The sequence below is a fragment of the Siniperca chuatsi genome, linkage group LG16, assembly GCF_020085105.1.
Source record: "Siniperca chuatsi isolate FFG_IHB_CAS linkage group LG16, ASM2008510v1, whole genome shotgun sequence".
Taxonomy (NCBI): Eukaryota; Metazoa; Chordata; class Actinopteri; order Centrarchiformes; family Sinipercidae; genus Siniperca; species Siniperca chuatsi.
The window spans coordinates 1,814,399-1,841,022 of NC_058057.1; the positions used below are offsets into that span (position 1 = coordinate 1,814,399).

Here is a 26,624-nt window from a genome sequence, read left to right on the forward strand (position 1 = left end):
ACACGCTCCAGGTTTTGCCTGGTTTGGGCTACTAAGAACCCAAACTGCAGTTTAACTTTAATATTCACCCAAAACAGAGAATGAAGAAATACTAACGTTAATTCTACAGTACAAGGGCAAATTCTTTAAAACGCACCAAGAGAGCAACATTTGTAAGAACAGTAAAAATTGTTAGACTTAAAAGCAATATTTGACCACAATTTGTTTTGAGGCTGAATTTTAAGGATTCACTTTGTAAAACAAAAAGAAACTAACTAACTCGCTTTCCTGGAACAGTGCTCAGCAGTCCACGTCCTGTTGAGCTTAATCATGCCGTCAGGTATGGTTCTCAACACACTGCATACAACACCAGCACAAGACGAATACAGGAGAGAAACTGTACTATCAACTGGTAAATCAACATTTATTGAACATCACGCAGTTATTCTCAGACAAAATGGCATTTGGAGGTGTGGGAGTTTCTCCGTAGAAATCGTGGGTTTCTCCACACCATCGTTAGGGAATCAGAAGGTCCTGCTTCATTCATGTGGCACAAGTCCATGAGGACAAACAAAATGACACCAGTTGCTGTGCTGAAATTGATTCCAACATAGATGTAAATAGAAAAAACATGCAACGTCTTCCTTGCCCTCCTTTAAAACTGAAAAAAAAAAAAAAAAATGCAAGCTCCTCTAAAGAAATCAAGTTGTCCAAGCTGCTAACACCGCAGCAGAGGATTTGTACTTTTTGTACATTTTGTCCCACAGTCCCCCCACCCCCTCTCATTTTCCCATCTCTACATGTCCTAACCTTTACCAGCAGCCTTACTTTATATTAATACAATCAGGGATGTGATCAAAATGCCTGACAAGGAAAAGCTGAATAATGGGATTTTTAATGACTACGAAAGTATCATAAAAAACAAAATCCTGAGAATAAAATATATACAGTATGCAGCTCACATCTCTGACAGTATTAAATGAGTGTAGGCAGCCAGATCCCTCTCACCACATTCCCTCTTTACAACCACCCATCTCTCAGACTCCACATCGCACTTGGATGGAACTGTGCTCTCAACAACCACTGTGTCCACTGAACTCAGTCCAGGTGCTCTAGAAGGTCAGGGCCTCTAGTGCATTTTAGTCCGTCTCCATGGCACCGCTGTGCGTCTCCTTGGACACCATGAGTCTCATCAGTTTTCCATGGAGCTTCTCGATCTTCTTCACGTCCTGGGCCTGGTCTGTCTTGTACTGTAAACACTGTGGGGACGGACAAAAGAATACATGAGGGCGATGATAGCTACTACTACATTCAACTTACCAATTGGGGTGACACTTAAATGGAGCAACGCTGTCAGCAATGTTAATAGACACCTGAACTTTTCAAAATGTCTGCTATGAAAAGAGTCTTCTATACATGTCATGAATCAAACCATTCATCATGTATATCTGTTGATTAATACAGTGTTGTGACTGTCTGGGCAAAGACTATTTGCTCTGTCGGGCATACACCGATAGATCAGCTATGGGATGGATTGGCATGAAGTGTAGTACAGACATTCATGCTGTCCAGAGAATGAAGCCTACTGACTTTAATGATCCCCTGACTTTTCCAACAGAAATCTCTCTACATCTACAAGATGGACTGCCCCAAATCTGATGCAATCATGTCCCCATGAGGATGAATCTTAGCGACATTGGTAACCCCTGACTTTACATCGATCATCCGGTCAAAACTTTGGTCTTTACAATCAGCATGCCATCCTCCCAGAGCCGGTGGCCTGTCTGTAGACACACACGAATGCACTGGTGCATTATGAGTAGTGCTGATACAATTAGTTGATGAATCAATCAATCAACAGAAAACCAATGATTACAGTTGAGTATCTTCAAGTATCCAGCCTCACACTTGTTAAGATTTACTTGTTACTATAAATTGGATACTGGTAACCTACCTCAGTTTCACACACTATTTTTCCCAGACAAACTAATACCAACTGACACACACAGCAGCTGTATGCGGTGGGCACCAGCACGCAGGAAGTCGTGATGCATGGTGAAACAGTGATACAAAGCTTGGTTAAGATTATAATGTTTTATTATGTGTGTAGAACTACTGCACCCCTAAGAAAAACACATGGGGAACTATTATCTATTTAACCATTTATTTCACAAAGACGCACATGTGATCATGTCAATGAGAATGAGCTGTATATTTCAGGAGCTGAGTCAGGGTGGTGGAATCAGAGCAGAATGTTTAGGTCAACTGGGATGTCCCTCTCAATGGATAGCAGCAGAAGATCTGAGAGCCTGCCTCCCCTCGTGTTCCTGTGCTGGGTCTTGTTCAGCTTCAGTTTAGAGAATGACCGCTCTACTAAAGTGGATGTCGCTGGCAATGTGCCAGAGGAAAGAAGCTTGGTCAGGGTACGGAAAACTGTGTCCACATCGTTGACTTAAAGGCAACTTAGCAATAGCTTGCACATTGTTGTTTGGAAGAGCGTAGAATGAGTAGAACACCTTGAGTTCAGTGACAACGTTTTCTTCCAGCAAACATCTCTAACAGAGAGAGCAGCTCTGTCACGGCTTTCCAGTGACTTGAGATGGTAAGGCAGTGAAGATAGGATCGCCCCCGTTGGAGTGTCATCCGTCCCCTGGTCTAGTTCCTTGGAGAGGATGTCAAGAAAAGTAAAGAGCACCTTTCCCCGGTAGTACTCCTGCGAGCTCTGGGCTTGACGGTCCTCTGTAGAAGATTTGGAGCTGCACTTGTACTTCCGATTTCCACGCGTAGAATAAATTCTAAATCTATACTACGCAAGAGCATCCGGGCATCACCTGCTGCAGAGTCCGGTGGATCCCTCTCAGCCATGTCCTGAAGCAGCTGCACCAGGGCAGAAAAGGCCCTTCTTCAGCGTTCTCAGGGCATCTTCTCTACAAGCCCACCGAGTGTTCGACAGCCTTTTCAGCGCATGGATTCTCTGGCCAGGGCACATAGATTGTTGCATTTTTGCAAATGCTGCATGGCGCTTTGTAGATGAGGCTATGAAAGTGTATAGCTTTTCAACTAAATTGAAAAACCGGACAAAATGTCGACTTGATTTCAAGTTCAGACAGTGAGCATGGCACATATAAAGCTTTCTCATTATGGCTCAGAATTCGCGACTGCAGACCCCTGTAGCTTCAGATCATATTTGCAGCTCCATCATAACCTTGGTCCCTGATGTTTTCCATTTTCCTCAAGCAGTGCCACTACAACATTCTTTACCCGTAGTTCCTGTCACTTCACAAACTTGTAAAAAAAGCTCCTTGATTTCCATCTTATGAACAAAGCGAACAACAAAAGACACCTATTCGACATGGGAAACATCAGTCGTCTCATCCAGAGAATGGAGAATATTTTTGATACATTCATTTAATTGAGAATGACTCTTCTGACATAAGTGGCGAGGGCCTTGATTTTGTCGCTCTGTGTCTTATAGGACAACAGAGACATCTGTCTTTCTGTTGGGCCTTGATGTGGCTGATATTATCAAGGTGCATTTTGATGGTGGGATCATATTTAGCTAGCACCTGAACAAGTTCAATAAACTTTCCTTTGTTTAAAGATGTGCTACTTTCATCATGACTCCTCAATGGCCAATTTTGCCTTGCAAGATATGTTATATCTAGGGCTGCACGATATGGTAAAACAATCATATTGTGATTATTTTGACAGATATTACGATTGCAATATGATTCATGCTTAGTGGGAATAATATAATTTATTATAATTTTTGCATCACAATTTTCATTTTCACTGAAAAAAAAACAACCAAACTATTAAAATCATGATGTGACATTTGTTGGGGTCTGTACCAAACAAACATGTTTTCTTACATCTGGATAAAAAGATTTGTAGGCCAGGGCAGCTCTGCAGCACTTCATGATAAAGCTGTTTTGTCACACATTTTACCTTTATGAAAAAATTGCAGCATCTGCGATTTGGATATTGCACTTGGCCATATTTCGATAATATTGGATCAGTTGGATATTATAATGCCGGTGTGCAGTGCCTATTATTTGCTTGCTGCGTGCTTTGGATTTTCAATGGTTTCCATTTCATCAAGTTCACTTCCATCTCTATCCTCTCCAGACGGTTCCTCTTCATAAGCAGCTTCACTCATATTCACTCTCAGCAGGATTCTTCTCACAGCCGCTGTGGATACCGACAGTGGCCGGTCTTCTGGAGGCGTTGTGTTGAAGCGGTGTAAGCTTCTTTGTCTCCCGACCGAAAAGCAGCTTTTTTGGTTCTGAACTGAGCCCTCACCTTTCCATTCATCCAGGCTTTCTGGTTGGGGAATGATTATATTGTCTTTGTGATCACCACATCAACAACACATTTGCTGATGATGATGTATGTTCCTCAAGGTTGACGTGGCTCTCCTGGGACAGAACGGTCCAGTAGAGCTGCTGTAGTGTCATCTGTCCACACTTGAACTGTTTTTCCTGATGGTTTGACCCTTTTTATCAGCTGGGCGTAAGTAGGCCGGAGAAGCAGGGAAATATGGTCTGATTGACCAAAATGGGGGCGGGGGAGGGCTTTGTACAGTGCATCCGGAAAGTATTCACAGCGCTTCACTTTTTCCATATTTTGTTATGTTACAGCCTTATTCCAAAATGGATTAAATTCATTATTTTCCTCAAAATTCTACAAACAATACCCCATAATGACAACGTGAAAGAAGTTTGTTTGAAATCTTTGCAAATTTATTAAAAATAAAAAAAATTGCCACTCAAAACTGAGCTCGGGTGCATCCTGTTTCCACTGATCACACTTGAGATGTTTCGGCAACTTGACTGGAGTCGACCTGTGGTAAACTCAGCTGATTGGACATGATTTGGAAAGGCACACACCTGCCTATATAAGGTCCCACAGTTAACAGTGCCTGTCAGAGCACAAACCAAGCCATCAAGTCTAATGAATTGTCTGTAGACCTCCAGGACAGGACTGTATTGAGGCACAGATCTGGGGAAGGGTACAGAAACATTTCTGCAGCATTGGAGGTCCCAATGAGCACAGCGGCCTCCATCATCTGTAGATGGAAGAAGTTTGGAACCACCAGGACTCTTCCTAGACCTGGCTGTCCGGCCAAACTGAGCGATTGGGGGAGAAGGGCCTCAGTCAGGGAGGTGACCAAGAACCCGATGGTCACTCTGACAGAGCTCCAGCGTTTCTCGGTGGAGAGGGGAGAACCTTCCAGAAGAACAACCATCTCTGCAGCACTCCACCAATCAGGCCTGTACGGTGGAGTGGCCAGACGGAGGCCACTCCTCAGTAAAAGGCACATGACAGCCCGCCTGGAGTTTGCCAGAAGGCACCCGAAGGATTCTCAGACCATGAGAAACTAAATTCTCTAACTAAAGTCTGATGAAACAAAGATTGAACTCTTTGGCCTGAATGGCAAGTCATGTCTGGAGGAGACCAGGCACCGTCATCACCTGGCCAACACCATCCCTACAGTGAAGCATGGCGGGGGCAGCCTCATGCTATGGGGGTGTTTTTCAGTGGAAAACACTGAGACATCCTTGGTGAAATCCTTGGTGAAAACCTGCTCCAGAGAGCTCTGGTCCAACAGGACAACGACCCTTAGCTCACAGCCAAGATAACAAAGGAGTGGCTATGGGACAACTCTGTGAATGTGAAAGATTTAAAACAAACTTCTTTCACCTTGTCATTATGGGGTATTGTCTGTAGTTTGTGTTTTGAGGAAAATAATTAATTTAATCCATTTTGGAATAAGACTGTAACATAACAAAATATGGAAAAAGTGAAGCGGTGTGAATACTTTCCGGATGCACTGTAGCTGCCAGGTATGTTTGCGTGCACATGGTCCAGCGTATTTGTTCCCCTGGTGGGGGTGTGGACGTGCTGGTGGGATTTAGGTAAAATAGTTTGTCTCTTTATCCCCAGAGATGGACTCCTTAACTGTGAGTGAGTGATAAATTATCTAAATTATCTTCGTCTTTATCCTCTGCCATTTTCTTGTGAGTAGGGATGGGTATTATTAGGATTTTATTGATACTACTGTTCTTATCTGTGCTCGTATCTGTTGCCGTTGTTCTGATTCTTATCTGTTCGGTTCTTTATCAATACTCATCGTTTCTGTTTCATTACTAAATAATTGCTTTCTCAAAAATATATTTAAAAAAATCAATTCAGAACAGGATTAGAATAGAATATTTTAAATATAACTAAATGTATATAACTAAATGTGTGTATGTATTAGATATAAATGATCCTGGCCATGCAAAAACCATGAATGTCGCACAGCATTTTTGTATGACGTCATTAAAGAGACTGAGTCCCCCCCCCGGACTCTGACTGACTTCCAGCGTCCCTGGCACTTTTGCAGCGTTTTTTCCAACATGGTGGTCCACCAGTGAAAAAATACACAGAAAATAGGTACAAAAAGCAACGTTTTAGTGGTATCCAATGTAAACATTATAACAAATCATCAATCAACACTCCGTCGCATTTGATACTAACAATACAATTAAAACATTATCTGCTCATGTCACTTACCACGGCATTGTCGGTTACTTTAATGCAGAGGTTGCCGTCGCAGTGTCTGTACTTCAGAACCACTCTGACCTGCAAACAGAACAACTGATGAATTTGAGAAAGTAAAAAAAAAAAAAAAGAAGCAGACCAGCAGTTGTCACGTTCACGTCGCTAACGAGCTGAGCTATCCGACTAACAAGCTATCCAACTAGCATGTTAACCTAAGTTACTTATAAAAAAGTGTTTTCACCTTCATGGGATCTGTCAGATATAGTTTTTCTGCTGCACGGGCGAACTCTTCCCAAGTCTGATAGTAAGGCATTATTCTAACAAAGCAAAGTTACTATTATACCAAAGAATCTGTCTGAATCGGCTAACCAGGTTTGCTAACTTCGGAGCACCACATCAGCAGCAGCGTGGAGACAGCCAATCAGAATGGAGTAAACGTGTTGCCGAAACCACTTCCGGGTTACCGTTTCAAAATAAAACACGTTAAGCATAAACTAAAGTCTGCGCTATTAAGTAAGTACTGAATAATAAAAACCAAAACAGAAAAACTTAATTAATTCATCTTTGATTGTATTTGTAAACCCCTCCATTCAAGTTCAAATGTATCATAACAAATGCATGCTCCACAGACTAAGAGGCAATGAAGTTGCCATTCATTACATCTCATTCATTAGCTACAACTGCTGATCGCTTTTCCATTCTCAATCACCCACGTTTTAAAATAAAAACAAACAAAGTCATGTTGTCTGTTAAACATGTATACCTTGGGTTGAATCAATTACCAATCAGCAAACTAGCCCAATGGCCCTTTGTTTTGAAATTACCGTTAGCCTCATGACCGGAAGTTTTCCTGCGCTTCATGCCGTGCAGTCTGTGGCTGTATAGTGTAGGAAATTCTGCACGTCGTCCTCTAGTGGACTGAAAAAGACTGGCCTTTCCCAACACAACGCGGCCCACAAAGCAGGGAATATGACAGACTCATTGCAGTCTTTGAGTACTATTAAAGTTTTCAATCTTCTTTAACAACAATGTTTTATAAACTGATCAAATGTTTTGTATGTAAAATAAGACGGTGTAGTCCCTCATTCGTCCAGGAGTGTTCCATCGTAGAAAAGGTTTCAGTCGTAGTCATCTGGACACTGTTTTCAGAATCAAGACGTTTCGGCTCCCATCCGGAAGTCATTCTCAATTGTGAAAATGGTCTGAGAACTCAGAAATTCAAGAGTGCCAAACCGCCTCCTTCCAACATTACATCCGAAGAGAGGAGGGCACTCTCAGCACTGCAGAAGGATCACAGCAGAAACATTCTACCAGCAGACAAGGGGCGCTGCACTGTGATTCTGAATACAGCCGATTATGAAACCAAGGTCAACAACCTTCTTGAAGACACAACCACATATCAAAAACTTAAAAGAGATCCAACCAATGGCTACAAGAAGAAGGTTATAGACTGTCTATAGAAGCTTGAGAAGGAGGAGGTGATAGACAGGCCTCTGTACTACAGACTATACCCTGGGGAAGCCATTCCCTGCATCTATGGCCTTCCCAAAATTCACAAAGAGAATGTTCCACTCAGACCCATCGTGTGCAGCACAGATTCCATCACATACAACATAGCCAAACATTTGACTACAATCTTGGCTCTGTTGGTGGGGAACACAGTACATCATGTGGAAAACACACAGAAATTTGTGGACAAAGTGAAACATCTCCAGTTGGACCCAGATGACGTAATGGTTTCGTATGTTGTGTCCTTGTTCACCTGCATCCCGACCTCAAGCAGTGACAGCGGTGTGGAAAAGACTGCAGGAGGACTTCACCTTGCAGCAAAGGACCAAGCTTACACCTGAACACATCTGCAAACTATTAGACATCTGTCTCAACACAACCTACTTCCAATTCCGGGGACACTTCTACAGACAGATTCACGGCTGTGCTATGGGCTCTCCGGTCTCTCCCATCGTGGCCAACCTGTACATGGAACAGTTTGAGAAGAAGGCATTATCCTCGTTCCCGGGCACACAAGTCATTGGTACCGCTACGTGGATGACACCTTTGTGAAAATCAAGAAACAAGACTTGGAAGCGTTCTCAGAGCATATCAATACTGTGGACCCCAACATCAAGTTCACACGAGAGGATGCCAAAGAGAACCACCTGGCCTTTCTTGATTGTTCTACTCTCAGAGGAGAGGACGGAAAGCTCCAGATAGAAGTGTACAGGAAACCAACACATACGGATCAATACTAGCTCTTTGACTCACACCATCCATTACAGCACAAGCTGGGTGTAATCCGGACATTACAACATAGAGCCCAAGAAGTGCCCACAGGCTCAGAGGGTAAGAAGAAAGAGGAAAGGCATGTCCAACCATGAAACAGAACAGAGAAGGAACGGTGTCTCCATTCCTTATGTATCTGGACTGTCTGAAAAACTACAAAGAATCTTCACAAAAGACTTTATCAGCACAGACGACACACTAACTCAGGATTGCAGAGCGCCGTGCATTTGCATCTAAAAGCTACAAACCACACATTTGAAGACAGCGAGGTGAAGATTCTTAGTAGAGAGAAGAGTTGGTTTGAAAGAGGAGTCAAAGAAGCCATTTTTGTGAAAAAAGAAGACCCCTCTTTAAACAGAAACGGTGGTCTGAGATTCAATCTGCCCAACGTTTACCACAGTGTATTAACACCGTGGTCAAGCCAATCATATGCTAATCAGGTACTTAACAGTGATGAGGGAGGTGCAGCCAGAAAACAATAGGCCTGATTACTGATTACTGGGCCATCATGGAAACAAAAGAGGGTCAGTTTCAGGTGAAACTAGGCAGGGTAAACAGCAGAGACTCAGGAAGACTCCTCCCTGAGGGCGGGGCTTAAGCAACACAGAGTAGCTTAAATTTCTGAGTTCTCAGACCATTTTCACAGTTGAGAATGACTTCCGGATGGGAGCCGAAACATCTTGATTCTGAAAACAGTGTCCAGATGACTACGACTGAAACCTTTTCTACGTGGTATGTAAAATCTTAATCTGCAACATACTATCGTAACTACAGCTGTCAAATAAATTTAATGTAGTACAAAGTAGAACATAGCCCCCTGTGATATAGTGGAGTATAAAGTATCATAAAATGGAAATACTCAATTAAAGCACAAGTATCTCAAAATTGTACACAAGTACGGTGTAGCTTTTTTAACCAGTGGTAGTGCTTTGGGAGGAAGCGCTGCAGCTGGTAAGAGGATGTAGGTGGTATTTCATGGGTTGTACACTAGATGGCAGGCAAAGTTCAGGTATTTTTATGGATGGCTTAGGATATTTGATGAACTCAGAAGAGTGAACTAGGAGGTCCACGTCATCATTTGGCTGGGGTCGTTTTTCCTGAGAAATGTATAGTGAGTGTAGCAGGACAGTAAGCTTCATTTCCTTCAGAGCTAATGACATTTACTGGTTCAGTGTGTTAGATGTCACAATAACAGAGCTGGTGAGAGGGGGTGGTATGCTGACAGCTCATTCATCATCAGCTGAGTCAGTTGCAGCTCAGTCACCCAAGTGGCTGACTCGCATCTATTTCAGATTTTAGAATCAAGATACATGAAAATAAAGGAGTCAGTGTTATAGTTCCTCCACACACCCACACATTCCCACACATAAATACACAGTATATGAGGCAAAATACAGCGACTACTTGGTCCTGAGAAGTGGCTTTGACAGGCCTTCATATATCATTAAATATATTGACTACACCGATTTTTAGTGAAGCCCCCAGACAACCTAAAACGCCAGAAGCAAATGTAAAACTGCTGGTATTGTTTTGGTAAAATCAGTTTGCCCTTTCCAAGGTGACCCTTTCTATCAAAGTGCAGTGGTATTACATAAAGGCAGAAGAGCTCATAATATGACCTTTGACTCTACCTTTTTATTTTTTAGAAAACACTGTCATAATCCTCTTTTAGAACATCAGACAACCAGCAGGGTTAGCCGGTCTACCTTTAAATATAACCGTTGTGTATCCACAGCAACTTAAGGGTTCAGTTATGTTATTATTTACTATGTCTTTATTGTGTCACTGTCTTCCTCAATCTACAAGTCAGATACAGTCTGAGGCTTCATTTCAAATAATGGGCCTAACAATTGCAAGGCCAGAAAGGACTGATTTGTGCTACTCATGTCACTCTCCTAATCACCATTCTCATGCTCCTTTTTGCATTGCACTCAGATCGAGATAACATAATCGAGGGATGGAGAATAGTATCCCTCTGAGCTAAATAAAGAAATAGCGCTTTTAATTTTTGGCTGTAAACAGTTGGAGTTGGCCTCGGCTCTGGTAAGCCTCTTTTGGTCCCACTGTGGATAAGTGGCTTATAGTACTGGCTTCACTTTCTGCTGTGCCATTATAGTAATGGTGATGTACAATGTTACATGACATACACACACATACTAGGCACGCGCGCAACAACGTATGCACACACAGACACACACTTAAAACAGAAACACATGCTGGTGCCGTGAACCTCACTGCTGGTTACTGTCATGATGACGTCAGGATGGTCATTTTGTTTCTTGCTGACATACAGCTGCAGTTCTGAGGAATGACACTGACTGCCACATTTTATCCTCAACAGCACAAACTCCACCTCCACCCACTCACACATAAACACATACAGTATTCACACACCAGCAAATCACACAGCTGGTGTCAGGGGCCAACCGTGGCAGAACATCAGCTCCTGTGTCTGAAACCAGCTCTTGTTTGTTTGTTTGTTGCTTGCGTGAAAAGAAAATTACATTTTTGTTTTTATAATTAAGTTTTCATGACCTTTTGCACTTGCACTGAACTTCCAAATTTCAAAGGTGGCAAATGTCACCTAGTGAAGGTGGTTTTTCTTAATCCTTGTAAAGATAACTTGGCAGAGATGCAAAGTTTTCACCTGATTACAGTATTTTTCCTTTGATCTGTGGTCATCCCATACTGCTGTCATTGGCAATTGTGTTACAGTGCATAGTTTTGCTTATTTATGTGGCAGAAATCATGTCCTCACTGTGGTGCGCTCTGGCCCTTAATTAATTACTTCAAAAACGTGTAAAAAATGTCCCATTGTGGATGAAGTCAGTGAAATTGGACTTGGACTTAAACCTTTTCAGTGATGAAAGCAAATGAACAATTTGGTACAGGTCAGGCATATTTTTAATATGTAAAAATGGATTTGGCTTATTTAAGGCCCATTAAACTAACTTCTGATTCTCTCTCTATGTGGTTATGTGGTTGCAGCTGTCTTTATAGAGTCATTATCAAGGCAGAGGGGGAAAAAATTAAATACTGAAGACTAGAAGCCATATTCTTGGCTTTTATGACATGTGGATAATGGACGTCTCTTGCAGGAGTCCATGTACTGACATGATCCTCAGGTGACCTCAGCATGGGCGACAGCTTCAGCATACCTTTACAAATGTGCTTGAGGTTTGGAATAATAGCAACATTTTAATCTAGATTGTACATTGTAAACCTCTAGAATCTAGATGAGAGTTTATAGTAAGCTTATTCAAGACTTAATACTTTTTGCTGTTGCATGATTTTGAATGCATTAGGATTACTGTAGTTATTTAGAAAGGAAAACACAAACAGCCAGTTTAACATGCTTATTTTGTAATATTTCCAGTCTACTTTGGTCCCAGCTCCTCATCACAGCGAGGGAGCCAACTCAGTTGCCAGGGGCAACCCGTACGTGCTACGTCCCACAAGTTGCGTCAATTGCTGCCTTCAGGTACGGTGGGAAATCAAAAATTCTTATGCAGCGCACTTAATGAAAGACGCAACAAAACAGTTTTTTACACAACCCAACAATTCTATGTGAATTTTAGGTGACGGACAGCAGAAGCTGTATTAGCCTAATACTACCTCCGTCTAATAAATTACCCCCACGACCTGGGGCCGTGTGCTATCACCTACAGGCTACAATGAAATAAAACAGAAACACTGTGTTTCCCAGTAGAATTTCTCAAGTTTATATAGCTGTGTGGGGCGGTTCGGTAAACTATATCTGTCCTAATAATCATAATCTTGCCATTCAGTCATTTTGTTAACTTCGTCATGAGTAGGCCTAGCCTATGCAACCAGGATTCCCTGAGACTCGTTTTGTGGTAGTTACTAAAAGCATCCCGCTAGCTAAATCAGCCTACTTGTAACATGTTTTTTCCTCCAAAGTGCCTCCTTTAATGAAAGATTTAGCATGAATGAATTAGAAAGCGTTTTCCAGGCGTGTGACTGGGGAACTTCAAAGTAGGAGCTCACACTGCGGCCTGAACGCGGCACGTGTTGCAGCCAGCAGGCAGCGGCAGCGGAGCGGCACAGCGCCGCATCACAGCGACCCCAGTGCGTCAGAAAACCCCGAGAAACTACTCTCTTCCTAGTGACTCATCACCACCAGCGGAGCCGCGATGCTCTATATCATGTAGACATTCGACTGTTTCTTTTTCTTTTCTTTTTTTTTGAACTTTTACCGGACAGCCTGCAAACTGTGAAGCCCCTTGGCACACCGTCGGAGTCCCATTCATCTGGCCGCCTGTAGCCTTGAACCGAGCGGGGAACTTTTGTGAGAACTACAAGTCACCCGTCGCCGATACTTTTTTGTTTGTGATCTCTTGGGCCTGGCAACACTTTCGTCATGAGGTAAGACGCTCCTAATTCTTTTAATATGAAATAATATGAGAGAAGTGGCTGCTCGGTGAAAGTGGGGAGTTGAAGCCTGGAGCGCGAGGGAAACTACAGCTGAACGTGTTGCTTTCATGTGTCACCGACAGCAACACTGGTGTCTGCCTGCCGTGCCGTGTTAGCTTTATCACAGGCTGAATGTGCTCAGCTTTATTGCACCGACTGGCTCGTTCAACCTTCCACTCCGTCTGTGCTGCGTTTGCGGACGTGCACGGCCGGGTTTGGAATGGCGCTCGCTCATTCCTGCTGCTACTCCCACACCGCAGCCGAGGGATTATCTCCCCGCGCGGGCGATGGGGTGCCGTTTATTTGATGCCACATTCTGATTGTTACACAGCTCGTGCACTTTTGTCAGCTGGGGAATGGCTGGCAAATACCCATGACTGTCTCAGTCTCTGAACATACAGTAGACACCCAGCGTGCGCTTATGCAAATGAGAAGACAGACAACGCACGCTCACACTTCATGTCAGAGGTGTGTTGGGGAGACACCGTGTCAAACTAACGGGGACAGTCTACCAATATCAGGGAGGGTGCACCCATCAGTACACTGCTGTTTAACACTGGTCGGAGGTTCAGCCTGAGGCATGCAGTCCTACACTGTGGGGCTGTTGTGTAACATGGATGGAGTCTTTGTTTCCCAGTGAACATAATGTTGGCTGGGCAAGAATGACCCCAAGCTGAGTGTACTCAGAGACCAAAGGGAACTGCTCAGTATTGAGCAGTGGAGGTGATTGGAGGTCGTATGGCCAGAACATGCAGTACGCTGTCATTTGTTTCCTTTTTATTCTCTTGCATGATGCACTTCTTGGAGCTTTCTTTTTGGGATTCTAAATCTTCTGTAACATCATTATCGCTTGGATTCCCTGAAATGTCTTTGACAGCCTCTCACTGTTCTGTTTCCACCATCACCAACTTGTCAAGGTCTAGAAATGACCATGTTTGCCTCGGACAACGTGCGTGAACGCTGGTGATCATTTTGAGCTGTTCTTGATAGTTTGTGTAGAAGTGCCTTCCCTTCGAGGACGTGTCACCAAAATCGCCTGAGGTTGCTGCTGATGAGGCCAGAGGCTTTGGTTGGACCTGATTCTGCTGGACATGTCTTCGCACAGCACAGCAGTGTTGGTCAGATATTTCCTTTTGCACGGCGCTGTGTGTGATGTTCTGCTGCATGCAAGTTCAAATGTCAAAACAGCTTCTATGGAAGTGCGTGAACTTTTTTTTTTTTTTTTTCATCCATGATCTAACTTGGTGTGTGTAAAGAAGTGAGACATGCCATGTGGATGAGGCCTGCCCCCTTTAAGAAAGCCCCTAATTGAATCCAGCAGTTGAAATCTCTCTGTAGGCCAAACTGCGGTTAACAATAGCTCTGGTTGTTTCCAAGAGCCGCATGTTGTGTCCATGTCTCAGAATGGAAACCACTAACTTTTCATCTCTCTCATTTTTCCCCTCCTCTTCCTCATACTTGTTAACCACTTTCTCATTAGTTGTTTTTATCCTCTCATGTGTTTTGGAGCATATCTCTCCTCGTACAGTGGAGCACGTTGAAACTGAACATTCCCAAACCACTGATGGCAGCAAACAGGAATTAGGGCATGGTTACTTTTTGTTCAGCAGACTGTGTTGTACCTTTTAAACACAAGTTGTTTTTCCTGCTGTCTTTCAAATGGAGAAATGGGTGTCCAGAGGGGGTATTGATGTGTGTGTGTGTGTGTGTGTGTGGCGGCCCCAGCTGCTCAGAGCTGACTCATGCAGCTGTGTGTTAGTGTGCCATAAGGTTGGGGCCCCAGCGACCATCCTAAGTTATAGTGGCTCTTCAGCACGTGCTGCTGGAGTTCAGCGTTATCTACCCATCTTCAAAATTTCACCAGCCAACTCGGTGCCATGCGTTCACACTACCTGTGTAGCTCCAGTCCCCAGTTCTTTCCCCATTAATCTCCAGTAACGGCTGACTGAGCAATGCAAGCTGAGAGAAGTTTGTCGTGAACTGATGAACCTTTCATGATCATCTGCCTTCAGCAGTGAATCGGATCTCCCTGCTGTGCTCTACTGACAAATCAGGAACAAGGAACATTACTGCAAGCGCAAGATGGACGTCAGGTTAAATACAGCCACTCAGAGCTTCCAAGTAAAATTTGACAATTTGAACGTCTGAAGGTAATAAACAACTCAAAAATGGTGCTTGGTTGCTTTCATGGTTTGAGTCGACTTTAAGCTTTGAAAAAAAAAAGTAATATATATTTTGAGTTATGTGCCACCTAGCGATGTTAACTTATTAAGTCAACATTAAAGACCCTACACAGCCACGTTTTCACTTACCTTACCTGATTAGACCTCGTTTGAGGACTGTATGGGCTGCAGAGACTGTGCTTGATTGACATCTGTCTGACCCTCCTATTAAGCTGCGTTTCCACCAAGCAGTCCAGTTCAGTTCAGTTCGTTACACATTGCTGTGGCTCGATCCCGGCTTCCCCTGGCCCGCATGTCAAGTGTCCTCGGGCAGGACACTGAACCCCAAATTGCTCCTGAGGACTGCGCCTTCGGTGTGTGTGTGTGTGTGTGTGAATAAGTTAGTTTCTTCATACTGATGAGCAGTTGGCACTTGCCATCAGTGTGTGAATGTGATATGTAGTGTGAAGCGCTTTGAGTGGTCGGAAGACTAGAAAGGAGCTATCCAAGTACAGTTCACTTACCATTGGGTTTTTGTGTTTCCATTGGCAAGTTGTGGATGGTAAAAATAGAACCGCTACATTCTGTGCCATCGTTAGCCCTCTGCTGAGGTTCTAAACGAGCTGAGCCAATACTAAAAGACCGATTGGTCAGAGAGAATGGGAGCAACCAGTCGTCTGATGTGGGACTTCCCAAACCGTCCTGTTTTTTCAGCAGTCTTTTCTCAAACGAAGCTTGTCTCCGTGTCATGATAAACAACCACATACAGAGAAGAAAGTAGGGAGTGTGAGGTTGAGCGAGAGAGCGAGAGAGAGAGCATACTCGGCAGAGGAGTGACGTGAATGTGAGCGCAGCGGAGGAAAAGGTTAGCAGTAAGTGTACAGCGTAGGTTACAGTGTGTCGCTTAATAAATGCTGCAGCTTGTCTCGTCTGTTGTTTCCCTATGCTGGAAAAGTGAAGGGGGTTAGCCCCGAAGCCCCGGTAACAACCCCGCCTACATTACGAGTAATGTCTGCGGTGGACACGCAAAACAGATCTGGGGTTCAGGTACACGTAGGTACGGGTTTCAAGAGTACTGTACAGATAGTGTTTGGTGGAAACGCGGCTATAGTTTTGCGTTACACCTTTATCATTCTTATTGGCTAATGAAGTTTGGCGACCTCGTGTAGTTCCAGCATAGCTCCTCCTAACGTCAACCTCAGCAGAATAAGTTAAACCCCATTTGTGGGTGTGCAGGGCCTCTGTGTTTTGTAGAGGCTTCGGTACACAAACACGACGAAGGCTTCAGCGTGTGCCGCCAGAACACTTGCTTTGTTCTACAAAGCAGCACATATTGTAGATGCAATCAGAGCTTCTGAACCCATCATCTGCACCAGGTAAACACGCAGTACAGAACCTTTTTAAACCATGGTTGGTTAGCAACCATAGAAGCTGGTATTGTAAACAAACTCAAATTTTCTCTCTCGTTTTATCCCGACTGTTAAGGTCAAAGAAACCTGGCCGGAGCACATTCCTAAACTCTGAGGGTGTGTGTGTGTAATGGTGACAGTTTGTTTCCCTGCATTGTGTCAGGCGGCACGTAACGCTGATGTCAGCTTATCTCGGGCCGTTTGATAAGCAGCATCGTCGGGGTGATGGGCCTGCGAAGTGTCATGGTAACGAGCCTTGACAACTGCTGAAAGGCCTTGTGCCTCCCAGGTGCTGCAGGTTCCCGCCACAGATGAATGACAGCAGCTGAGGCCAGGCTACATGCAGCCTGGGACTTTTTAATCTATCCAACTGCTGCACTGGAGGAACTGCTTATGTGGAGAAAAACACCCCCAGTCACTCACCAGTTTAGGCTATTAACGAGGGCAGTCTCAGGCTAATTTGAAACGTGTCCTGCACATTGATTTAAAAGCTTAAGATACAGTCACTGACTCAAGTTGCTTCTTGAGTTTTATTGAGTCCAGACGGAGAATGAGATGCAAAGAAACCGTCAGAGGGGAGCTGAGTCATGGTGTAGATGTTTTGCTCTTCTTTACAGGACAGATTAATAGATCGTGTTTCTGTAACATCAGTGTACGAAGTATGACTTCATTACCAGGTAGCACACCAACCTAATTCACAGTCAATTTCAATATAGCAGTCTTTGTTGAACTCCCATGGTTTCAGATTTCTTCAATAACAGTACTGGCTTTGTCTCTGTCCTATTGTGGAACAGAACGCTCCCTCTGAAGGAGTGTGTGCAATTGGTAGCAAACTCTGGGGTCAAATTTTGTCTGCTTCTCCTCTTTTATCATACAAACTGATCATGAGCTTAGTCGAGCAGACATAGAAAACTGTTCCCAGGGCTGTGTCCAAACTGGAAAAATTATGTCATTTGATGCCAAAGACAGTTTTATGAACTTTTTGAATGGGCCATTAAGTTTATAAATCCCCCCAATTGCTTTTTTCTGTATTATTGTCCCCATCTAAGTGCAGGGACTGATCCAAGTTTCCCTCCAGATCTGCTGTTAATCCATGCAGAGCGATTGATATGACTTTATATTATTCTTATGCCAGAGATGTGACTATAATCTTCATCTTCAAAATTCATGTGAAATGTCGGACAGAAGTCATTAAAACTGACTAATCACCTGGAAGCGTCTCAGTGGACCTCATCGACTACACTAAACCCATACAATCTCTCTATTTCTCTACATTCTCCTTCTTTTCCCCTTCAAGCACATTTGTGCCATTCTGAATGTATCTGAAGGTGGATTGAGCTGTAAAATGTTAAGTGCATGCTAAATAGCACAGGAGAGTGAAGCTATTGTGCTCCAGTGATTTCCTTTGAAGTTTTTGGGGAGATTTTGATCGCGGCTGGCTCCCCGCCACCATCTGCTCCTCGCACTCCTCATCTCCCTCACTCCTTCTCCCATCCCTCTGCAGCCTCACTCCGCCAATCCATTCTTAATCTCTCTCTTCTTTCCCCTTCTATCTGCTCGCGAAAGCCCCGCTCCGCAGGCTTCTCCCAGCCAGCTCTTTTTTCATTATTTCCATCCATTCCCAGACGAGTTTCAACCCTCACATCTCACGTCTTGTGTTTCAGCCGGCTGCTGACCGGCTCTGTTTGCAGAGGTAAAGTCAACCCAAGGATGAAAGCAATCACAGTTTGTGTTTGAGGCAGACACAGACACAGTTCTCTCGGGATTATTCCAGATTCGCTAGAGTGAAAGACATGCCTTTGAGCTCCAAGTGTAACCACAAGCAGCGATCGTGACATCAAGTCACTGCGGTCAGAATATTTCTGTATTTAAGTGTACATTAAGGTATTTCTATTCTTTATTAGATGGTAGAGAAAGACAGACAGATGTGCTGTAAAGTAACTTCTTTTAACTTGAGCACTCTCCCTTTTCAACACCTTCTAACTACAGCCACAGTCCTTTACTGTTAGCTGTTGAGCAGCTCCACAAGTGCAGCTGAAGGTTAAGTGCCTTGCTCAAGGGCGTCTCAACAAAGCTGGAAAAGGAGCGTTACTCATTCACTTTAAGTGTCAACTGTCTCTTAGTTGACCCGGTGAGTCAAACCAGCAGCCTCCCTGTCACATACTCACTTCTCTAATCTCTAGGTTACCACCACCCATCATGTCTTGTGTGTGTGTGTGTGTGTGTGTGTGTGTGTGTGTGTGTTTTGCATGCTCACTTGTTTAGTCATCTTGAATGAAACTGGTGTTTAACTCTGCCTTTTCCCTGTCTTTTGATGATGAGTCATTCCATGGACACTCAAGATATTACAGACCAGGTTACGAAATCGCCTTCTATTTGTCTTACATGGTATTTTGCTGCCCTCATGATGTTTAATGTTAGGGGTATATTGTTCCTTTGTTTGGGGCCAGTGGGCAAATAATGCACTTCTACTGCATCTGGCAGTATAAACACTTGTACAGCTGTGTAAAGTGCTCATCATAAAAACAGTTGGCGGCTCAGAGAACCTTGTCAACGTTATGGTAAGTAGGGATGCACCGATCCAACTTTCCCTCTTCAGGTAACGGTTCTGATACCAAGTGCCGATCTGCTACCACTACTCTTTTTTCCAAATTTCAAAACCGTATAAAACATTTTGTGGAACTCATTGGACTGGTTTATGTAAGCGAACAGCCAGGAATGATCCTGGGAACCAGACGAATATGCCGAGCTCATGTTTCATTTGCCCTGGCAGCTACGTCTGGCCCCCCTCCCATTCAGACAGATTTCCACCCGTCCTGGATTTGGTCGTGCCAGTCACAGCCGTTTATCTAATATAGGGCGGGTTTGATACGATGACAGAGTACTGTAGCATTAGCGGTCCAGATTTGAAGTCACACGTTTCGCTGCTCTGATACAGCGCAAGGCACCAGGCACACGAAACTCAGGTCAAACTAGGCAGTGCTGATCAAATAAGAATCAAGATTCTGTTACGGCATTGCCTATTTCCTGCCTCAAATGTTTTCAGAAACAGATTTTAGTTTACTGTTTAGCTGTAATTTGAGAAAGTTTGTGACCATGCCGCCATTTTTTCCCTACTTGAACGGGCCGAGCACTTGCATTCGGTTCGTTGCTCTGATTGGTTGTAGGACTTTCCACTTGCGTCCAGAGGCATTTTGGTCTGCCCCCTTGGAAAGCGAAAATGAACCGAGCGGTTCCAGACTAATATGCTTTTGCGAATTAGTCTGGCGATGCCAGGCAAGCCAGGAATTACTGTGGCAGTAAAAACTGAGTTGACGTCTTGTGACTTCAAACTCTCATGTCTTGTGTGACTTCTTAAGGGCAATGGACCCTGCTTGTGTAAATGTGCTCCCAGTAAATGACTCAAACTGTCCAGAGAGATGTGATAGGATGTTGGCAAAATGACTGTTTAGTTGCAGGGGTGTACTGACCTGAGGAAGGCCAGCTTTCTTTTGTTCTCGTGTCACTTCCATCCTACATCAGAAAGGGAAGGTGTGCTACCAGATTAGCAGCAATGTCTCACTGACACAAGCTTACACCCACCTGGAGACAGTTCACCCCAAAATGAAAGTGACATATTTTCCTCTTACCTGTAGTGCTGTTTATCCATCTAGATTGTTTTGGTGCGAGTTGCCGAGTTTTGCAGATATCGATCGTAGAGATGTCTGCCTTTTTGGAATATATGGCACACTGCTTGTGCTGCTCAAAGCACCAAAAAAAAAGTACATTTGAAAAACTCAACAGCAGTGTCTCTTTCCAGAAACCGTGACCCGGTTACTCAAGATAATCCACAGACCTTGTATCTAGACACTTACTGGCCAGATTTGACATGAAATATGGTATGACTATTTATGGATGAATCCTGATTTCTGTGACCCCTGACCTTCTTGTGTAGCGCTGCCATCAGTCAAAAATGTCTACTTGTGCACAAGAAATATTAAAATCAAATGGCAGATTCCCCTGAACTCATGAGTACATTGTTCTGTCCAACATTTTTGCATTGTGGCGTCTAGGGAACGTTGTAAGATCCAGGTTCTTACACATTTAGTCTTGTTTATGTATTGGCTCTATTAGAGGAGTTACTGCAAATACGTTGCATGTTATTAGGCAGAAAACCATGGGTTTATTATGTCAAAAGTGGTTACACATTTATTTTTGTTCTTTATTCAGTTTATTCAACAAAGAATATTAAATGAAGAAACAAATGCAAAAATATATTTTAGATTTTGCATGTCCTGTAAGGAATTATTAATTACAACCACGGCTAGCTTCATTTCCAGAAAGCAACTGAAGAATCTGAACAACCTCAGATTCAGTTTGCAGCGTTTCATCTCTGATCTCTACCTGTGCGCGGAGAGAGAACTGGACAGTGTATGCTGTACGTCCGTGTGTTTGCCGCTGTATTGTCGTCCTCGCTGTGTGCCTGAGTGTTTTGGACAGTGCCAGTCAACAGTACATGTCGCTCATCATGAAGCGCAGCTCTGACCAGCTGCGTGCCCACGGTGGCCAGGCTTGCATGATGAGCCATGACAGCTCAGGAATGTGCTTTTCCCTGCCAACCTCTCCCTTGCCCCCCCCTCCACCGTCCTTGTGTCTCTTCTTCTGAGATTATGTTTATGCCGTTTCAGCCTTGTTGGTCAGCGTACAGTGACGAGACAGGAATGATGGCAGAGGAGGGGAAGCAAATATGACGCAGAAACAGATTTATTCCCTCTTTTGTTCTTTTTTGAGTTCAAATGAAAAATTAGTGAGAGGTGACTAATGCATAATACACAACACAATGCTTCAAAATCGGTTTGGAATTCAGAGAGGCTGAATCCATTTGGCTTATATTACAGATAGTTCTCTTAGACTGCATACAATATATGATATTCTAGGCTACAAGAAGACTTACTTATTTAATTATTCAAGTATGAAGTGACACAAAACGTTTGGTAACAAGCGGGATGTGAGCATTCTTAAAATGACAGCTGATGTGAAGCCCTGACGTTCTAAATATCTGACAACAGTGAAAACCGTTCTGCATCTCTGCTCTTCTCTCCCTGTCTGTTTTGACTTTTAATTCACGTTTTGAATTTCTTTAGTTTGAGAGGGACAGGCCCAGCCACTTTATATACAGCAGCAAACTGATATGATGGCATGCCTAACATGGCAATTGTTGCCCATTTAAAGTTTCATGAAAAATAATTGATTCATATGGAGCTTAAACCATAAACGCTGTCATGGTGATCACAGATAGCCTATATAGCATTTTAATAGCCTACTCTGTCATACAGAAGAACATCATTAAAACAACAGTTATCTGAGACTGAGTACAGGCTGGTCTGATAACATTTTATTAATTATTCTAACATCTAACAAGACGTGAGTGTTTCTGTGACTTCCTGTACAGACTGTTGGAAGCTGTCCGTCTTGACTTCAGCATGTGTCACTCCCCCTCCCGCTGCAGCCGCCTGCTCACGTCCGCCTCCCAGGCGAGGCGCAGTTCATCTCGAACAAGTCATCTGTGAAAAAGGGCCTACTACGTGAGGTCGCTGGACTCCCACACTGGGCATTAGCATTTCGAGCTAGCGCAGGTGCAGGACTGATCGACTGATTGTTTAGGACCGAGTGAAACCCCACGTCCCAGGGCTGACCAATCCCCCTATCGCCGCACATCCTTCCAGTTGGATTGATGCTGTAAAGGAGCTGTGGACGTGGCCGAGGCACCAAGCAGCTGACCAGCTGAAAATCAATAGGAAAACGGCAGCAGTGAATTCCCTCCTCTCACATTTTCTCACTGTAGTTTGGCTGTCCAGACACAGTGGAAAATACAACAGAGTCAAGCAGGAAATAGATTAAAATGGATAACTAAACTTTAATATTTTATTAATATTGTGAAGGAACAGAGGCTCACATACTGAATAGGGTTTGACTGGTTGAAGGGATTATTGTTGCTCCTTTGCGGCTGCTAACTCCTCGAACCTTCTGTCAGGTCACTGTACAGCTGCAACTCGCACGTCAATTCAACAGTGCTTACATTGTCAGGATCACTTTATTTTATTGAAATAAATACACATTTTTGTGATAAGCATAGTTTTGTCATGGTAACGCATTCATTTTTTTCGAGTTTCTCTTGGGGCGTCATCATGCTCGAGCTTTGTTTGTGAGTGTGTGTGTGTGTGTGTGTGTGTGTGTGTGAGAGAGAGAGAGAGATGGAGCTCCGCTGGTTGCTGCTGTGTTAACCCTTTTCCTACAGGCAGATTTTCACTAGATAATAGCACAACATGCATAAAAGATCTCTCTCTTGTTCAAGTTTCAGTGATCCTGTCCCTTTTTATATGGAAACATTAAAAACAACGGCTCATTTGTCTGTCAGCACCTTAAAGTGATTTTCTTTCACACCATTTATTCCCTTCTTTTCCACCTAAACACTACTCCATGAACTGATAACCTTCCTCTCCCAACTTCCTTCATAGCTAATAATTTACAGGCAAAATGGTCTGGATCAAAGCACAGGAAAGAACTCTTATATTTTGCTTTAATGTGTATTTGTGTGTAACCATGTCAAAGAAACACATCGCTGCACATGTCAGATAGTTTTACACATCCGGTGGTAGTTGCACTGGAGAGAATAGCTCTGAGGTTCATTGTGGCAAATGAAAAGTGTTGGGCAAGTTACTTAAAATGTAAAAAAATAATGAATTTCTCATTACACCTTACTCATTGTAAAAGTTAGTATATTACTAATTTCTCAAGCACAAAAGTGATTTGTTACATTATTTGTTACTTTCCTCTTGTTACTCAGCCATCAGCTTCGTCAGAGTGCTTTTAAACGACTCCACATGTCACATGTTCTCTACTTAAATACAAATACAAAATAAGACATCGTGGTTTAATAAACAGCCAGCCTATGTTTTGGACGTATTTACTGACCATCAACAGCTAGATTAAAGTTAGCCTTAGTGACTGCCTGTTCTCACAGTGAAGCTGAAGGGTTCACACCAGGGGTGGAAATTAGCACCCGCCAAATGCAGGTGATGTTGTATAGTGGCGAATTTGCTCCACCTACCAGCCACGGTGGCGGGTTAGTAAAAGTAGCGTAACGGAGCATTTTGCGACATTCCACAATGCAGATTGAATCGTGAGTCTACCTGTTTCACAATTTAACGAGGAGACGCAGAAAAACGATGTGGCGTTTCATCGCAGAGGTTCACGTTTAAGGTGTGTTGATTGATTCACAATGTCACAGTGAGTACTCACAGTGAGTAACATGCAAGAAAACATTCCACCTTAAAAGTTGTCGGTAGATGCCGGTAGCCTTTAAGTGGCAGTCGTCTGTAGCTAGCTAAAGTTAACTAGTTAGCCAGATGAAAAGGCAGCAAAACCTCCTTTCATTCATCATTCACTCTTGTGACGGTTTCTTTATTTGTGATGCGTTTGCAAAGAAACGTGACAAAGCCAGCCTGTTAAACACAACGCCTGCAGGACGTGAAAGCGTGCTTACGCATTTTTATAGCCTAGCCTATTCGATGAGCCTGACCTCTGAATGCACTGCAGCTTTCCCTCATAATGGATGTTTCATCTGCTCGGCACAAGTACGTATATGAAATCACTCAAAACACAAGCTACTTGTGTCCATTCGCCTAATTTGCTTGCTAATTACAAAAACTAAAACTACATTGACAGCTGCCTTGTTGAAAAATTCTACCTTATGTGTTTCCATTTCCAGTTGTGTATATCCCTTAAAGGTATAACTCTCAGTACTATGACGTATATTATTTATGTTTTTAGATTACAAACAGAGGTATGTGTACTGTAAGAATATGGGGGGCATATTTTGATACTCATAATTTGTTTATTGAAGATTTCAGGGGTAGGGTATTTCGATCAATATCCCCTATCAAATAATGCTCCAACTACAAAATCATTTTAAATTACACCACTACTCAATCCATGTATACTGTAAGAATATGGGGAGCATGTAGAAATACTGTATTATAATATCTCTAATTAAGATTTCAAGGAGATTGTGGGTCATGGACAGAAGCGCTAAGCAGCACATCTCGATGGGAAGCACACCTCGACAGAACACCTGTTAAGAAAGTGGCTGGTAGATTTTGGAATCCAGCAGCCACAGTGGCAACACTGGTTCACACACCCTCCAGCGCTGATCCCTGCATGTCGGCTTGCCAGCGGGTAAGGTTAGGAAGCCAGCTGAGAAGACACAGCATTTAAATAAGACAACTTTGGAATTTACTGAATTTCAAATTGTAAGCCCTTACACTCCTTGTTACTGAAAAAAGTAGTCACATTACTGTAACATGTTATTAAGTAATGCGTCACAACAACCTTACAGTCAGCCTCTCTGAACTCTGTTAGCCAAGCTATGATGAGTTGTTCTGCTCTTATTGTTAAGAAATCTCTGTAAATGACAGCACATTTCACTATTGCTCATATGAGCACTCAAAAATGACTTGCACTTAAAATGTAAAATAAAACTAATAATGAAATGATGCCTTGTTGATCCCGGCAGAGGTGTTTGTTTTATGGGTTGAGAGTGCAGAAACAGAAGAGCTCCATTCAGCCCCCCCTGCTTCCCATAGGACAATGAAAACCAACAAAAGAACAGCAGCAACTTTATTCTTTGTTGGTAAAAACAATTCTACTAAGTGAATAATTAGTTTTCCTTCTCTTTAAATGACAGGGCATTTTGGAATGTCATTGTCATGAAGTTCAGGCCATGTATGGAAACACACAGTTCCATAACAACGTATGATGTCTCTGCCATGCTGCACCCGCTGAACAGCCCCCCCTAAATAGTTCTGTCATCAGAAGTGGTCGCCCAGGCAACACAACAAGGCCGCCAAATTGACCCTCTTGTTCAGCCAATTGTAGCCTCGCTAGATTTTGAATGAGAGGAGAAATAAGAGTCGCAGCTCCAGGACGACGGAGGGAAGGCAAAAGACGGGGAGGAGGGAGGGAGGGAGGAGGGAGGGAGGAGTGTAAAGAGCCAGTTATGAAACGGGTCGTCCACATCACAGGCAGGCCTCATTTGGCCTCTATAATGAAGCGGCCCTGGACAAACCTCTCCATCTTTGTTCCCCTGGACAAAGGCTGTGCACTGGGAGAGAGAATCATCTGACACATGGACTCCCCGCGGTCAGCTGTGCTCAACAGGCTGGAGTGGGCGGGGGGGGGACAGTTTATCCTTCACTCTGCTCCGGCACCAAACAGGAACTTTTCAAACGATAAGTCACTTTAACTTGCAATGGAAACAGGTAGTCTCAGTTCTACAATCTGGTATAAATTACAAAAAAATGTTAAAAATGCTAGTTTTCTCATTAAATCCTTATTATTCAGCTGAAGAGATGGATCATGTTCTCATTTTCTCATTTTTAAGATAATTGTTGCCATGTCCTATCACACCTAAACTTTTATTAAATTGGCAAGATGAAGGCCCTGTCTTTTTAGGACAAGGAGTTTTATTAGAGAGGAATAGAATCCCATCTCACAGTGTGACTTGTCTACAAAACTCAAAAATTCATCAGCTGATCATTCAATTATTGATCATTCTTCTATGCTGATTTGTTGGGGAAGTGAACAAAGTACGTGCATGCGCACACACACACACAACATGGTGGCATACGGCAGCTTGGCTGTACGCTTCAAACTATGACGCTGTTGGTACCCCTCTAGTGTCATTTCTGGAGGCGCCCCTCTAGCTTAATATTTTGATGTGCCGTCGAAGTCAGGTGACGTAGTATAAAGAGCGTGGGGGAGGGGATGGGGCGGT

General features: G+C 43.4%; 1 protein-coding gene across 1 annotated transcript; it reads right to left on the reverse strand.

Moving 5' to 3' along the window:
* Positions 1-389: 389 nt before the first annotated feature.
* srp9 (signal recognition particle 9) lies at positions 390-6,969 on the reverse strand. The gene is made up of 3 exons (XM_044169343.1): positions 6,767-6,969; positions 6,538-6,606; positions 390-1,238 (listed from the first exon to the last, which is right to left on the reverse strand). The coding sequence occupies exons 1-3, from the start codon at positions 6,836-6,838 to the stop codon at positions 1,119-1,121; spliced, it is 261 nt and encodes an 86-aa protein (XP_044025278.1). The 5' UTR covers positions 6,839-6,969; the 3' UTR covers positions 390-1,118.
* Positions 6,970-26,624: the final 19,655 nt, after the last annotated feature.